The sequence below is a fragment of the Limulus polyphemus genome, unplaced genomic scaffold (genome assembly GCF_000517525.1).
Source record: "Limulus polyphemus unplaced genomic scaffold, Limulus_polyphemus-2.1.2 Scaffold660, whole genome shotgun sequence".
NCBI classification, from domain to species: domain Eukaryota; kingdom Metazoa; phylum Arthropoda; class Merostomata; order Xiphosura; family Limulidae; genus Limulus; species Limulus polyphemus.
Window position 1 is genome coordinate 226,071 of NW_013666270.1, and position 18,134 is coordinate 244,204.

The 18,134-nt window shown below is 35.7% G+C and overlaps 1 protein-coding gene across 4 annotated transcripts in view; it reads left to right on the forward strand.

Moving 5' to 3' along the window:
* LOC106459777 (circadian locomoter output cycles protein kaput-like) overlaps window positions 1-18,134 on the forward strand; it is a 122,401-nt gene that overhangs the window by 51,441 nt on the left and 52,826 nt on the right. For all 4 annotated transcript variants that reach the window (XM_022386324.1, XM_022386325.1, XM_013919435.2 and 1 more), the window contains exons 4-6: window positions 4,375-4,466; window positions 6,309-6,398; window positions 14,599-14,710. In XM_022386324.1, coding sequence (XP_022242032.1) covers window positions 4,375-4,466; window positions 6,309-6,398; window positions 14,599-14,710 — 294 coding nt within the window. The remainder of the gene's footprint in view (window positions 1-4,374; window positions 4,467-6,308; window positions 6,399-14,598; window positions 14,711-18,134) is intronic.

Consider the following 18,134-nt stretch of genomic DNA (forward strand, 5'->3'; position numbering starts at 1 on the left):
CACACACACACACACACACACTGGACATGCTGTTCTCAGCCTGCATCCTTCACATTTGTATGCTGGTTTGTCCTGTCAGGTGGTTATACTCTTGGTTTTGTACTACATGACTGGATGTGTTTGTTACCCATATGAATACCAAACTCCATCTATTTTGGTCTCCTGTTCCTCATCCTTTGGCTTTGATGATAGATACCCTCAATCAGCATTAGACAGACCTCTTCATTTATGCCTATCACCCCACCCATCTTCTTCCCAGGATTTTTCTACCATCCAAACTACTCTGTATCGAGTCCTTCTAGTGGTTCTGATCTGGCCAGCTCAACTTTGATTCCCTCTACTTCTCCCTCTTCAGTTGTCACCACTGTTACCTCATCCTCTTTAACCTTCTCGTCTTCATCAACCTTATTCAGCAGTGCTTCATCTGTCCATTCCACATGGTTTTTGCACAGTCCCTTGTGCAAGGTTCTGGATTTTCCCCCTGGGTAGCATCCCTTCTTTCCTACTCTGTCTACTCCTCTTCTTTGTCCTTGTACCAACATAAATGACATATTTGTTACCATTGGTCTATTCTTCAAGGATTTGCCTCTTCCTCTCATTCTGTCCCTCACCTTTCTAAATATTTTACCTGACATTTTGATAATGGTGTTTCTGTTGCTGGTTATAGAGCCTCATTATTGTCTATCTTTTGTTTTTCCCGATTTTGTCAGGTTTTTTCTTTTCCTGTTATTTCTCTCTTGTTTCATTTTTTTGTCTCTATCATCTTCCTCGACCTATTCCTTGCCAGGTTGGGATCATAATGTTGTCCTCCATGCCATTTCTCTACCTCTGTTTGAACCTTTGGCTTCCTGTTCCATACATCACCTACTCTTGAAAATGTTTTTCTTCCTTTTGTTAACTTGTGGATGTCGAAGGTCAGATGTGTTTGCCATTGTTGTCTCTTGCATTCTTTACTACTGAACCTATGTTCTCCTTCCTACCAAAAATATTGCTGCACATGAGGGTAATGTTGCATTCACTCTCATTTCCCTTTCTTCCATTTAACATGTATATTCACATTCTGATCCTGATCTTCTCCTGTGTCTGGTCAGGGCTCTGAGGTGTTCAGTGGTTTGCACAACTCCATTGTGCTCTTCTCATTCACTTTTGTTTATACATTGGAATCATTCAGTTTCCTGTGACTTTTTTCCTATTCTCCTGACTGGTTGGGTTTGGCAACTCCTCCGTATAGACCATTCCTCCTTGTCTCCTGACTCCCATCATCTTTTCCATGTCTCTGCTTATTAGTTTCATCACCTCACAATGTCTTTGGCTGCTTGTCTTCATAGTCATTTGGAAGAGATTATCCAGGCTGGCAGGTGGGCCATCCCTCACACTTTCGTGTCACATTAACTGCATCATCTGGCAGGTTCTTTCTCAGCCAGATATCATCTACTTCCTGTCACCACCCTTCACTTATCAGTTCATCTTTGAGTAGGTAAGTGTCATTTTTCTTCTTTATTTCATAATAACAGGGCCTTCTTTCATTTCGTTTTTGGATCCAGCTCTGAGGTGAGTGGTGCTTGTCCAGGTATACTAATTCTTAAATCTGCACCGTGTGAACGTTCCAGTGCTAACACTTACTGTTGAAATGGGGTGTTTCACAAGACTGCTTGTAGGTTCATCTATGCAGTGTTTTGCTTTATAAGTATGTTCATCCTGGACTATACACTCAGGGACTAACATGAGAAAAGCAGAAGGGGATTTCTGCCCATCCCTACTGCTCTTTGGATTGACTGTATCAGGAATGGTCTGCTTTTCAGTTACCTGTTGCATTGCTCCAGTATTGCATTCCTTTGGAATCTCCAACACATTTTTTTCCCACACGCATTCTTCCAGTGGAGTATAGGAGTCCTTACCACTTACAAGCTCCTAGCCACTGGGATGGTGGATCATGGAGGCTTTCTCCTGTGTTCAATTCCACTTAGTTGAGATTAGGGAGGTGGTGTGAATATCCTCTTACCATGGATCTGATGTACAATTCCAGATGTCGTACAGTATGGACTGGATTTTTCCATCACATTTCTAAATATAGTTCACCCCTCCGACTGGGAACGCACCTTCCTACTGTCGTCAGTTCCCAAGTGACTGGTGTTGGTTGGACCCAGACCAGTCAACATAAGTCCTCACATGCGAGTGGGCTGGGACCCTCCTTCTATTCTAGACTGGATGATACATTCTCAATGCAGCATGTTTTTGGACTTGAGTTGATCTTTCACCTACCTGCCATCAGATGTCAGTTCCTGGGGAAATGGAAGTAATTCTTCCATTCTGGTTCCTGGGTCTGAGGTGAATGGTAGAGGACCCTTGTCCTACTGTGGGCCGATCGATCAATCTCAGTACCACTGGTTTTGGACTGGAGTTGACCTCCCACTTATGGTTCAATGCTTCCTAGCCATTCTACTCAAGTGGCACTTTTTGGATTTTCCTACACATTCATTTATCTCAGGCAAAGAGTACACCAGGTTCAGATGCCCCCCAGATGTGTGTTTCCTCTCCATTGAGATGTCACTCTTCTTGAGTGCTCTTCAGATGATTTCTCGGGGTGTCTCATCTAGGTTACTTCTACACTGGCCCCCTCCACAGGGTCAGTGTGGGATTCTAGCTGTTTTGTGAGAGAAGGTAAGTTATCATATCAGAAGTCAGTATTTTCCTAAACTGAAAATATATTTCCAGTTGATACTTACTTCCTCTCACACTTCCCACCCATCGTCCCCACTTCCAGTGTTTTTTCATGCCTGATCTTGAAGTGAAGATTGGATTCTACTGCATAGAGGGAGTTGGATGTGCTAGGAGGATGTGTCGCACTCCTATTGGCGGAGGGTTCTTGCATACTTATTTGCATGCTAAACTGCAGCTATACCACGTGGAGATAAGTGGGAGCATAAAGGCTAGTGGTGGGCAAACGTTGGCACATATAGGGGGCAGTACAAATTGAGGAAAAGCTGTTTGTTAGAGGAGATAAGTATCTATCAGAAATATATTTTCAGTTAAGGAACATATTAGCTTTCCTCTGCTTTGTGTAGATGCTTGTAATTTACATACAAAGATAGGGCAACATTTGATTTTACTTTTGAGTCAAAGGTGAAATTATAGTATACTGACTGTAATGACAAACAATGAAGGAATATTGTTACAAATTTGAGTAATGCGTACAAACACAAGATAAGATATATACATGCCTAAAGCATTTGATGTGTTTTAAGTCAAATGGTGAGTGACAGTGTACTTTATTATGAAATCAGTGTTATATTTATACTTGTTCACCTCTTGCTGATTGTACCCTTTTCACTTCTTTTTGGATCTTCTCACTGTATTTAGCACAAAGCTTGCACAAAGTATTTGTTACAATGTCTCTTCCTGGGGTGTCCTTTGAAGAAGAATATATATAATTTGTCCACTGAGATTCCATTTGCCATTTTATGTGGCTTAGGAGCAACAGTGCAATGGTGCCCAACAAACTTGAAGGCCTGAATCAGGTGTTTTGTAATAAATAGCTGATTAATTTTTCTAGCTTATTTTCACATGCACACCACTCACTTCAGATAGCAGTACTTTGAATTTTTAATAAGTTACTCATTGTATCCAGTGCTTTAACAAGCAAATGGTTAAAAACCTGCCTTTTTACACTTTGCTACAGTCTAATGTAATTTGCTCAGAATTAAACTCATCATTTATACTCAGTGCACTTGCTTGTATTACAATTTTTTTTAACCGTATACAATTAGAATAGTGTCACCTGTTAGCATTTGAGTAGAAAAATGTTTATTGCTTTGTAGTACTTGTTTTTTGAAGTGTTAATCTACTTTTGAGTAAAGATGTGATGCTCATATTTTTCACATTTTCATTATAGTTTCAATAGGACCAGTGTTTGAGTAGATTGCCATGTGAAACTTTTAAAAAAAATATTTCATTCTGTTCACCATTTTGTTTCATATTTTGTGTTTTTTTGTTTATACATATAATTTTCATTTCATACTTAATTTTATGAGTGAATAGAAGTGATGTAATTAGTTTTGTCACAAGAAAAGATGTGTTAGCATTAACAATGAGTGCTCTAGGTACTTTTGTGGTTGTTCCATATAATTAATATAGTCACTTCTGGTATAAAGTATTATAGTATACTGTACAGTGAGGGTGAGTCAGTTTGTATGGCATTGTATAATTGTTATAATTACGTACATATTATAAACTTAAGAATTTAATGTAAAATATTAACCTATAGTGTATGTTCATGTCAGTAATGTATGAATGTGTATGTTTGTGTGGCTATATACTATTTCAAATATTAAAAAATATTTTTCCAAATAATCAATAAAACTTTACTCATTACAGAAGTATCAGTTCAGTCACAGTCATTGGAAATACAGGAAAACTGGAAGCCTTCATTTTTATCAAATGAAGAATTCACACACTTAACACTTGAAGTAAGTCATGTTTATGGTTTTTAAATTTTCTTAGGAAGTAGAGGATCTTATATGTACTTCTCTTTTGTTTTTCAACTTTTAACAAAATTTGGTAGGAATACTTCTTAAGATGTGAACAGCCTAGAAAAACAGTTCTTCTATTTTGGTTATGTACCTTCATCTTCTAATATAAGTATAAAATATTGAAATTGACATTTTGTACTTATTAGTGTATTTGTTACTCTAACTTCAATACATTTCTAACAAATCTGATAGGAATGTTTTATAGTTTTTTAAATACTTTTTATTGGGTGTGACATAGTTATCCTCTTACAAATAACTAAATGTCAATTACATACAGGATCCTTTCATTTTTGTATGCAATTTTAGGTTAATAGAACCTAAAAGATGAATAGGTTCTTGTTTTACTTGCCATTTTTTGAGAACTGTGAAGGAATATTTCATCATTCACACACATTTGCAAGAAAATTCAAAGGTACGATAGTGGCTCATTTATTTTTATAAAAAACATAACTATTACTTTACATATTTTCTATGTATGTTGTGTTTTCACAATTACTTAATTCAGTAAAATCTTTTGCTGAAAATTCAAAATTATTGTGCATGTACAGTATTGGAAATAATTATGGAAAAGTTGAAAAAAATACTGTGGGAATGCCATCCCTTTTCCATCTGAAAATCAACTGTCATAGTACTGTGATTAGTTGTTATACAACCAATAATGGCTTCCATTACTGAAATACCACATGACAAGTGTATAAAAATGAAAGTTTTGGCTGGTCCAGAATAGTTTATATGAAAAATTGTGGCCAGATCCTGTTTTTTCAATAGGAGCTGTATGCATAGATCTTGCCAACATCCTTACTGTCATTATAGATGTGAATGTTACCTCAAAAACAGTAAGATACATATTATTATGAAGTGGTCTCAATGGGCATGAAGGTGCTCAAAAACTGCTACTAAAAGGATGTAATCAAATCAGAAGATTGAAATGGGCATTGGATCAGAAACAATGGAATGAACAAAGCTGGAGAGGTGTGTTCTTTACAAATGATTCTAAATTAGAATTGTTTGGCATCAATCAATGTACAGCATCTACAGTTAAGCATGGTTAGGTATAACTACAAACATGGGGCTGCATATCAGCCAACTGTGCTGTTGATACCATAACTAGTGACAAATACAAGCAGATTCTGAACCATCATGCTGTTTCCTCAGAAACATTACTGCTTGGTTAAAAACTTGTCTTTGAGCAAGACAGTACGGTAAATTGATATTTTGACAGAAAAGAAGCTGATGGAACACTCGCAACTATAGCTTTGAGTGCACAAAGTCCCAGTATGAAAATTCCTAAGGCTATATAGGATATTGTAAAAACTCAGAAGGTAAAAAGTATGATCAGACAATTTGGTTAAATTATGGGGAGCAATAAAAGACATTTAGAATAATATTACAAAATTGTACTTTAATAAACTGTATGGCAACATGAAAAAAAAATGTTCTGTAAGTCTGCTGTATAGCAAAAATCTCGTATGCAAAAATTTGTTATACTGTACAACTTATTTGTTTTTCTTTTGTAGATACTGTGATAATATTTTGTACCAATAATAAATTCATTATCTATTTGTCATTACTCATTGTTTGTCATTCCTTTACCGCTTGTGTACTTCCAAACTTATTTACATTACTGTATTTTATCAGTTAGCATATTTTTACATAATAGCCCATTTGCTGAAAAATAACATTTAGAATTTAAGAAATGTATTTGTTAAATGGGATTTTTTGCAATACATGAGGATGGTGATGTAACTAATTAAAATTAATTTTACTTGTTTCTTTTAGGCTCTGGATGGTTTTATTCTGGTTTTTTCATCATGTGGTAGAATTCTCTATGCCTCAGAAAGTATAACTACTTTGTTAGGATACCTGCCAGTAAGTACTTCATAAGCATTACAGTATGTAAAAGGAATAACTTCATTTTTTACTAGTACCATGCACACTTTTCTATACATCGCTCTAAGAGTCTCATTTTTAATTTAAAAGTCTCATATATATGTGTATATAAACACACACACACACACACACACACACACACACACACACACACATGTATATATGTTTGTTTTCACTTAAGAACAATAAGTTCAGCTAATTTGCATTAATTTGTCATAGAAAATACAGTGTAATTCAAGCTTACTTCAACAGGTGATGTTAATAATGGCTGGAGACGGCTTGAATGGGTAATGAAGAAAAACTTTAATAAGTTTAACATAACAGCAAATGTACAACGTTTCGACAAGGTTTTGTCATCATCAGGTACCCATAAAATAACGAACATTAACTGTACAGAATTGTACATCTGAGAAACTGGAAGAACCAGATTCACCAAACACAATAAAAAAAAACATCCCATGTTTACCACCATTGCAACTCAAAAACCCACAGTATATCTGTAATTTTAAACAAAGAACTAAACATCAATGAACGCAGAATAAAGGAAGCTATCTTAATTGAACAAAACAGCTCTACCCTAAACCAACTTTATATTAAAGTTTTTCTTCATTACCCATTCAAGCCGTCTCCAGCTATTATTAGTCTCAAAGTGGGTTCCTCGTCACCGAATTTGAAGGTGATGTTAAATGATATGAGCCAGCTGACACTCCTTTAAAACTAATATTTATTTTAGTTTGTTTTAAACATAAATAAAGCCCACTAAACAATTAATAAGTTTTATGCACATAGATAGTAATTAAAGTTTTTCTCTCTAACTATGCATACTGGCTTGGTCAATTTAACCAACCTCTTAAAACAACCATGTTACCATGAAACTGTACATACTATAACTCTGAATGTACTATGTTCATTTTTAATAAAGTATTTTTACTAAATATTTTCCTGGAAATTTACATAGCTTTTACAGAGTCAGTCTGGGTAAAGGGTGATTTTCATGCTAACAGTAAAAATACTTATTTTCATCTGCTGATGTTCTGATTGGTTTCACATTCATGTAGACAGTTGTAGAACATGTGCTCTTTTTCCATGATAATGACAATGATGATGAAAAAAAAAAAACCACCAAAGTAATTATTAAATATTAGCCACTCATGTTCTCCTGACAGTTTTAGTCAGGATCAGATTTTTAGTTTTCAGTCTTCTTAAACTGTAATTCTTACATATGTAGTTTCTATTACCATATGACTATTATGTTCATCTGACACCTTAGCATGTCATTTTTTTTTAAAAGGTACTTTTCAGATGACCAAGAAAAAGCTTCTTCCCTGCATTGTTATATTTGCAGAATTTTCATACACACTAATCTGTTTTCAGAATAAGCATGCGAGCAGAAACTGAATGGGGTAGTTATTCCTTTTTAGGTGGCCAGCAGGTAATGATTGTCCTCCTCCCTTATGCACTTCTCAGTAAACTTTAGCTACTTGTACTTGTTCTTTTGTACCCTACAAAGTGACCAGACATAAACAAGAAGGGTCTTTTTTTACATACTTAATGACTTTCTTCTGTTTTGGATGAATCGCCCATCAGGTCTGTTTTGAGGGGAAGATGACTTGGATCATTGGTTCCTCTGTGGGATTCTTTGGTTTGACAAATCCTTCAGTCTGATCTTAATGTCTTTCCTCTTTTTTCTAATCCAGTGCACATTCTGGAAGTCTTGGGTTACCTCCAGAAAGGAAAAGTTGTAATTTTTATCCCACTTCTCCAGGTTTTAACTCTCATCTCTTTGTGGCTCCAAAGAAATTGGGAGATTGGAGACCTATCTCATCTAATCTTTTTGTAGATTTCCCTCATTTTCAAATAAAAATATGAGTTTGTATAAGAACACTATTCTCCACCAGTTTCAAAGCACCCTCTATCTAGGTACTGTATATAAGCACCTCATTCAGATAATGTTATCACTTTTTCTTGACAAATCATATGGCATGGGTTTCTATAAACAGGAGTGTTGTTATTATTCACAATTTACATTGTGACTTTGAACGTGATTGGTTTTACTATGGTTATATCTTCATTTATATTTACAAAAAAAACTTACCAAAGGGTATGAATTCCTGAGTTAACGTTTCTAATACAGAGGCCTACCAGACCTCTTCTATTCCACCTCTGCTATCTAATGTTTGTCAACAGCCAGGAGAGGGGTCATTATCAGTTGAGGGTGTCTCTCCGGAGGGTTCTGAGGCAGCTTTTGCAAATGGCTCGGGACCATTTAGAGAAAATTTAGACTTGGTTTTTGTTTTTTGTTTTGGCTCCTTCTACTAGGTCAGCCTCAACAGAGGATCATTTTGATCAGTCACCTCCAGCTCCTTTTCTTCATTTGGCTACTCGGGTGTGACTCTACTCCTTCTGTGTTGGCAGAAAGGATGGCAAGTGTTTACTTGGTTTCTTCTCCTTCTCCTGATATTGCTGCTCATGCTGGAAGATTTGCTGCTCAGTTTCGCAATGGGATAGCTATGCCTTGTCTCCAAGTTTATCAGAAAAACATACTTTTACTTATCACTGCCAGGAGGAGGTATATTTAGATTTTCAATGGATGGACCTGTGGGGATTTAAATTGGAATCTGTGATCACTTTAAACAGTTCACAATTTTCTTGGATTCTTACTCTTATGACTTTCCTGGGGTATTTATCTTCGATCTAAATTTTGTCTGAAACCTATCGATATTCCCTTCAGCAATTTGAGGATGAGTTGAGGATTTTGCTGATGTCTTCCTTAGTCAGATTGTCTTCTTCAGTTCCTATCTTGGTTTTCTGGCTGATTTGTTGTTTTTGGGTACAGACACTTTGTTATAAAGTGTTCATTTTCTGTCTTCTGTCCTCAGGGAGCTATTGGAAGCTTCTTTTTCTCTGTCCAATGTTGTTTGCTGTAGTTCCTGAGATGTTAAAAACAGAAATTTTACAGCCCGTTGACATTCTTCTGTATCGTCGTTGACTTCTCGCCCATCTGACACTAACTGGGAGTATCAGCTTGTAGTGTTTCCCGACCCCTCCTTTGGTTCCCAGGTCTATTGGTTCCCATAATAGGGTCCGTCCATATTCTTGAGGATCTTTGGCTCCGGCGAACCAACAACAACACCATCTTATGGCCTAGGAACGAAGTTCCACTAGCCATGGATCTGCTGGAGGTGACATAAATTGAATGACTAAACCTGAAGCCAGAAGAAGTACCCATGGATCCCTGGTGAAAAAACTCCAGATGTCCAGAAAGTGAAGTAATAGTGCTTCCACTGCTCCCCTCCCCATAGTTGTTAGTCAAAAAAACAGTAGAGAATGTTGGCATCCAGTCATTAATCTGTCTTGACTCAACCAATTTTTAGATCCTCCTCGCTTTACAATGGAATCTTTTCTCAAACCTAAGATGTCCAAGTTTGATGTTACAGACACTTAATCTAATCTGAATCTTCCTCGAGGTTTCTCAGATTTTGTGCACAAGGATCAGGTGCTGCAGTTCAGGGCTTTACCTTTTGGTTTTAAATCTGAACCTTATGCTTTCTGCAGAGTTGTTTGAGTCTTTTCTCGTCACCTGCATTCCTTGGGCCTGTGCACACATCATTATATGGATGACTAGCTCCTTCTGGCACCATCCTGTGAATTAGCAGAACAACACTCTCAGATTCTCCTTTCAGAAGCCACAAAAGCAGGCTTCCTTATCAGACTAGAGAAATATATTCTGTAACCGATGCAATATTTCGTCCATCTGGGTGTCTATTTCAATACTCAAGTCACGCTCAACTGACCCTATCGTGCTTCAAGCCATGGAAAGAGCTGTCAGGTTTTTACTTGTGTCTCCTTCTCTACTCCTCTCTCTTTTGGTTACGTGAGCATTCCTTGAGTCTCTTTTTCCTTTGGGACGACTTCATACGAGTCCCTTCAGTGGTCACTGCGCAACCAATGAATCATGCATTCCAATCCTTTGGATCATCCTGTCTAATGACTCATGAGCAATATCATTGATTGCGAATGGTGGTTGGATCAGAACAACACTACTTTCGAGTACACATTCCACCACCTCATTCCAAGATCCATCTGTTCACAGATGCATCTCTTCAGGGATGGGGAGCTTATCTTCTAGGTCAGGAGTTGCAGGGTATTTGGATGGAAGACCAGTCTACCCTCTATATCATCATTCTAAAACTCTTTGCAGTACACCAGGCAATGGTTCAAGATCTGTCTCTCTTTAAGGGAAAATGGACATGATTCTTTCTATCAATTCCACGGTGGTATAGCAGATATTATGTCAAGGAGGCACACATTCTCGAGACCTTTGTTTTCATACCTTGGATCTTCTCTACTGGACTCATTCCCTTCGTACCAGTCTTTTACTTTGTCATGTTCCAGGAGTGATGAATTTACTTGCAGATCACTTGTCTCAACCCAACCGGATTTTTCTGACAGAATGGATGCTACATCACAAGGTTTTTCAGTGGATTTGCTCTTAGTTATGTCTTTGTGACACATTGGGATTCTCAACTGCAGTTGTTTGGTCTCTGATACCTCGTCCTCAAGCATTGGCAGTAGGTGCATTCAGTCAGGACTGGCAGGTTTAATACTGTATGCCTTTCCCCCAATTCGGCTATTGCCCCGGGGTTATGACTATGGTTCGTTCCACTCCCTCTCAAGTTCTCTTGGTTGCACTATATTGGTCAGCTCAAACGTGGTTTCTGCTTCTCTGGTATATGCAGGAATGTTCACCTCTACTTCTTCCACTTTGGCAGTTTCTGTGGAGACAACCTCGATCAGACATTCTCCACCCAGATGTTTGCTTCGTCTACAGTGGCCTTATATAAGGCATCCTTATCCACTATTTTTCAGTATTCCAAATATTGAAAGGTTCTTGAATCCCCAGTACTATCAAGTCTACTCAAATCCTTTTGTATTCTTCAGCCCAAATGACCTTTTCAATTACCGAATTGGGATTTCACAGTTGTTTTACATGTATTGTCTCATCCTCCCTTTGAGCCTTTAGCTTTGTATTATTTGTTTCACCCTTCTCTTAAATTGTAATTTTTGTTGTTGTTGGCTTGTGGACGTCGTCGGTCGGAGTTCTTGGCAATCCATGTGCATTGGACTCATTATCATTCCACATTTGTTCTGAGTTACCCCTATAGGTCTTTTCTTCCCAAGACTCTGACAACCAGGGAAGAGAAAAGATTCTTCTCACCAATCCATTTCTCAATTTTATGACCACTTCGATTCTTATTGTTTGTTATGTCCTGTCAGGCCCCTCAAGTGTTATTTGGCTCGTACTAACTCATTTTGATGTTCTTGGAATCAGTTGTTCATTTCCCATAACTTATCTCTTATTACCCTAACAAGGTGGCTTCGCAAATTGATTCACATGACCTATAATGGATTATCATTACAGGAGAGGAATCTTTTGCATGTGACATTTCACCAGATACATCATTTCTCTGTGTCATTAGCTGCCCTGTGCAAAATGCATCACTCTATGGCTACCTAGCCACCAATGTGGGATATAGGTACCATTACCCCTTAATTCCAACCCCAAGTTGTGCAACCTTAGCTATCTGGTTGTGGCTGGCCTATACTGACGATTACTCTTATTCTATTCCACTTATGCTATAGGAACTGAATTTCAGGTGAAGAGCATACCTGTTCTGCATGTAATGTGGTTCCTCCACTCTTGTATCATCTTTATCTTGGTACACTCCTGTTATATACAGATGCTTTCTGTATGGTTCATGCCTGAATTGGCCCCTCCACCTTCTCAATGTGGGATTCTGTCTATAGTGTCAGTGGAAGTAAGTATGATTTGGAAGTTAAATTTTCCTAAACTGAAAATGTATTTCCAATAATACTTGCCTCCACTGACACTTCCCACCCTACCTCCCCACTAAAAGCCAGTATATGTCTTGAAAAAGTGATTACATTATCTGAATGAGGTGCTTATATACAGTACCTAGATAGAGGGTGCATTGAAGTTGGTGGAGAATTTTGCAAATTAGAAGTTGCCAAGGGCATTCGAGTGGGATATAAAAGACTGGAGCAAGTGTTTTCAATGCTTAGATTGGCAAAGAGTGGAAATCCTGGAGATCGAGAAATAGCTATAGTGTCAGCAAGGTAAGTATTATTGAAAATATATTTTCAGTTTAGGAAAATGTTAACTTCAGTCCTTTACCTCATTTTATTTGACCACTAGCTTTCTACATCTCCCAGATGGATCATAACTCCATTTCCCACTGAGTACCAACATAACATTTGGTACATCTGGGGTTTTAGATCAACACAGTTCAAGGAACACTTAGTATCTCCTATAGAATAGCAAGCCTTGGAGTCTCCCATGCACCTAACTGCTTTATGGACGATAGCTTGACTTCATGTTGTTATTCCTGGGAATTTGATAACAGATGACACCTCCAATGCTTTCATTAGGGTATTATGTCAGACCTGTTGTTATGTAACATGCCTATTTCTTCCATTACTCTCATGTTTCTCCAGTTTTGTTTGAACCCAAGAATGCATGTCAATAGAATACCTTCTTACTGATCCAGGTTAAGTAGTTAGCACACAGGATCACCTACAAAGTTTTAATATTTTCAAAACAAGACCCAAAACTCGAGCGCTTTCGAATAGTTGACTATTCGAAAGTACTCAAGTTTTGGGTCTCGTTTTGAAAATATTCTTCCTGATCCTTTAGACCTTCAACTTTTCAGATATCTCCCCTTTCAGTTGAGGTGTTGTCTACAGGAAGAGGGGTCGTTATCATCTTTTACCATTGTTTTATTTTTTATCAGTTCACTTCCCTTCGGCCTAATATATTCACTTAATATATTCTCTGTTGTGTCTCTAGTTGTGGTAATCTTCTCCCTTCAATTAACATTGAATTGTACTTTTTCATGGATGATAGGTTTATTTTACTCATTTGTCCATTCAGGAGGTTTTACTTGTACCCAGTTCCCATCTAAAAGGAGCACAATAATGTATGTCAATAGAATATTTTTTTCTTCCTCATCCTTTAGAGCTTCAACTTTTCACAGATATCCCCCCCCCCCCCTCCTGTCTGCAGGAATTAATATTTTTCAGGGTTTGGACTCTTCAGAAGGTAACAACTCATGTCAACAAGTTAATATCTTTAAGCCATTTAGCATGCTTGTTTTGAACTATGTACCTTTTTGTGTTAGTTCACACAGTTTTAACTTGCATAAACATTTAGTAAAGCACTTGTTTTGCTGCATTTTATCTGTTTCTTTGACTTTATTCTCAACATGTTAACTTCAAGCCTGTCATGTTCCCTGATCATTTTGGCAGATTCATTTTTTGGAGATTGTTAGCTTCTCCCCACGAACTGGACTCTCCACCTTTTGGTTTTTCAGTGGCTATACCATTGTTTCTCATAATAAGTCAACTTCCTCATGGGGTGCATGAACAAAGGAGACAAAAAATGTTGATGGTTAGTATCCAGAGTTTGTGCATTACACATATTTTATATTGTCTAACCTCAACTTCTCAGCTACGTTTTTTCATGTTTTTATTTTCTGATTGTGACTTATCAGCTTATTCTGTAGCTGGTAACAGGGTTGCATTATCTGATACCTTCAGATGCCATAGAAGCCATCAATATCTTTTGTCCCCTTTGTTCAAATACCTATTCCAAACATTTTGTCTTTGACTCCAAGTTCCAAGAAATTGTCCTTATGAGGCATGGGCTTAGTACTCTTACTCAAGCAGAAGGTGTACCTTGTTTTCTCAGGAGGTTTTTACTTGCACCCATTTTCTATCCAAAAGGAGTCCAAGTTTGGGACTTATCTTAATTAGTAAAAGCACAAAAAGTTCATATTCTAACCATTTTATACCAGTTGGAAAAATAGGTGTTATATTTACTTGGTTAGATTGAGTAAATGAATCCTCATTTTGTATATCTGGAAATAAGCTGTATGTAAAAGGGCATTAGTAGAAATCAATTATATGTTATACATGCAGCATGCGTAAATATGGGGTTACAGATTTTCATCAAAACAGTTTTTGGAATATATATCCTAAAATATACATCATATAACTATCAGTATGTAGTCTGTGCTTATGTGCACATAGATTTTAACAGTGAATTTCAGTTTATCTACTTCGTTGTTTTCTAAGCTATGGCTTCTATACTCACTTACAGGGAAGTCTTTCATCATCGATATTTGATTTGGTCCATGAAAGTGATAAACCACCATTATATAAATTGTTAAATAGTGCTCCATCTGCAACAGACCAGAATGATAACACAAAACGTAAGTTTACTTTTGTTTTTATTACAATCTAGTACTCCTAAATAGTATTCTACCACCATGTCTCATTGTGGACATGCATGAAACAAACAAGTTCACTGTAAATTTTATGTTTCCTAATCAAGAACTGTAAGCAAACAATAGTTATTCAAGAATTAATAAGAATACTTTGAAGCATTGTACTTGTAACTCTTAGTTAATTGAAACTCATAATAATATATTTACATTTCTTTCATGAGATGTATATTTGTTAAATATTTTAATGGCAATGGATTGATTTCAAGCAAATTTTATTTTATTGTTGCATACATATTGGTTTTTTTAAAAATAGAGTAGTCTCAATAATTTATATGCCAAAATGTGTGATATTTTTCATAAAACAGTAGATCTTATTCATTTTTTTAATACCTAAATATTTAAAAACTATTATTTCTTTATTAAGAATTCATAATACTTTTGCTTATTTTTGTTATCATCACAGTTTCACAATATTGTAAGAAATTGAAATATTGTAAGAAATTGATACAAGAGCCACTAAGTGATGTGGAAATTTACTATAAAACTCCATTGAAATTTTAAACTTATGACCTTATCCAATTGCTAATAATGTTTTAGTTACATACACTAGCTTTAATTAAGTGTTCAATGTAATTTTTAAGTCTTGTTTTTTGTTCCATCAATAATTTGTTTCGTGAGATTTAGCCCCACATTTAAGTAAAAGTTTGTATGTGACTGCTTGGTAATCTTTTGACACTCAGTATTCTAATGGTTGTGATATACATAATGATTACTGCTTTGTGGATTTCAGAAACATTGACCATAGACTAATAGTATATATATTCATGTTCAAATGTTAGTAAAGTCTGTGGAATGTGATTAAACAGATTTAAATTCCTGACCCTCTTCTTACAATTCAGTTGAAGTATAGTGACTTGAAAGCATGTATGGCACTTAAATTGATCCCTACTGAGAGGAGTTAATTCCAATATGATATCTCTCACATAATAGCTTTTCTTGACTTGTACTGCCCTCTATATGCACAAATATTTACTTTCACAAGCCTTGATACTCTCACCTACCCTCACGTGTTTTTTACCTGAGGCAGTTCTATAACAGCATGCGACAATCCTCCACCAATAGGAGTGTGACACAACTCCTAGCACAGCTGACTTCGTCTATGCAGCTTAGCTCAACTTCACTTCTCAATTGACACTTGTGGTGTTAAGGCATGTTTTTTACTCACGCTTCATGGAATTTTCAATCAATTACTTATTGTTGGGTTTTTTTATGTTTGCTACACTTCAGTTCAACAAATTTCATTTGTACTCATTAACCCTACGAATACAGGTTGAGTGGGATCCACAAGGCTTCATACACAAAATATCAGGTTTTTAATTTAAGTATTAATATATTTTTTATTATAGATTTGCTCATGAAGTTTTTTCTTTCAGAGTGTTGACTATCCAATGTGATTTTAATCTCTTTGTCCTTCTTGATATTCATAAAACTTATTTGAATGAAACTTTATATTTAATCTGTTATTTTATCAATATTATCTGTATATGTTGTTGGTTGATTTGGCCAACCATATAACTATCATAAAAAATTAAGAAATAAATCTAAATTACTTTATTTTTTGTTCTAGAATAACTGCAAATTTTAACAGGAAACCACAAATGTTTATTCTAAATAGCCTAAATCTCATAACAGTATACATCTATTTATATTTATTAATTTTTGTTTTATTGACCTTTGAGCCAAATCTAAATATGAAATACCCCGACAAAAGCTGGAAATCACGCAGTACACATGCAGTTAATGTTACCGTATTGAATAGCATAATACACAAGCTGCTGGTGTGTATACCCCCATGAAGATTTTTATTATTATTCTTTCATTATGTTACCTAATAAGTTTCTATTTTATGCATTTTAGTTATTTTTATAATAAGAAATAGTGAAAATAAATGAAAAATAAAAAGCCTTGTAACTAAACATCAAACATTTTTAATTTCATTTTCAGTAAAGCTTTATATTTTGTTATTTTCTTTACTGTAACATCATATTTGATTCTCCAGGTTGTAGGAAAGTAATCAAAGTATAATGAAAATATAGGTTGCAAATGGAAAATAAAATGTACCGTATTGTTAGTATTGATCACAAAATTTCAAAGTACTTATGGTCAGATTTTACACTTCTCACCTTTTCACTTATTTTATTGTTAATTATTTTATTGCTAGCAGATGGCTTAGAAACTAGAAGAAACAAAATGAATACTACTGCCTGTCCTTTTCAGTATGGGCAACTAAGTTCCAAAGTAAATCTCCTGAGAGTTTCTTCTAATATATTTACACCAATTTCCTATGTTTATTCTAATGTTATTGGCTGAAGTAGAAACCTGCCAAATATAAAGCAATGAATCACGATTCCTGTTTAGGTGTTCTTGTACTTTGAGTACTTTGACACTGTCAGTATCAAATATGCTTTTGCGGTGCAATTCCCAGAACTTTCCCTGTTTTAAAAACACAGTGAGGTAGGATTTATCAACTTGTTGACATTATAATGGTTACAATGAGAATTGCCCTAAAGTATTATAAAATTCTTATGCTATGGCTTTGTTAAAAGTCTTGGCTGATCCAATAAACTATGTAGGTATCTGAATGTTGGTCAATAAGAGGACATTTCCTACAGAACCTATTCGGATCTCAGCTCTGAAAACACAATGGGGTAAAATCTGTCGGCTTGTTTACACAGTACAGTAGTTGTAACAAGAATTGTCTAAAGTACTATATAAAAGTGAGAGAAAATATTTATGCTATATCCCTGTTCAAAGATGTATTCGATCCTTTAAACTTGGGTGGTCAGAATTTAGTGATAATATAGGTGTGAAAGTGCTTATGAACATACTGTTTCCTATTTTACTGCACTTGCATAGTAACTAATAAATACGTAGTTTCCAATATTTTGTAAGGTACAGTGAGGTTTCTGTTGCCATACATTACATATGTTATTACTATTTACAAATAAATATTTAAATTTCAGTTATTTTTCTTGAAACATAGAAGAGTAAATAAACTTTGATCTCGACTACTTAAAATGTTTTGAAGTTCTTTTCTGCATTCATGAGTCACATTTGCGAACCATTGTCGTAAGCCTTGTCCAAATTCACACATGGATGTAGAAAAAATATAATTCTTTTTTTAGACTTTATATATGCATTTTTGAATACCAAAAAATTATAAATGACTCTACCGATATTGTAATTTACCAGGCTTCCTAACTATGCTGTTGTCATGATATAAAACACTGTTTGGTTTAAATATTAGTGATTAATTTATATTTTTGAGTGAATACTGTATTATTTTTAAGTTTTGTTATAATAAGAGTTAAAAGCAGATGATTGTAGAAGGTTTTGATAACTAATTGGT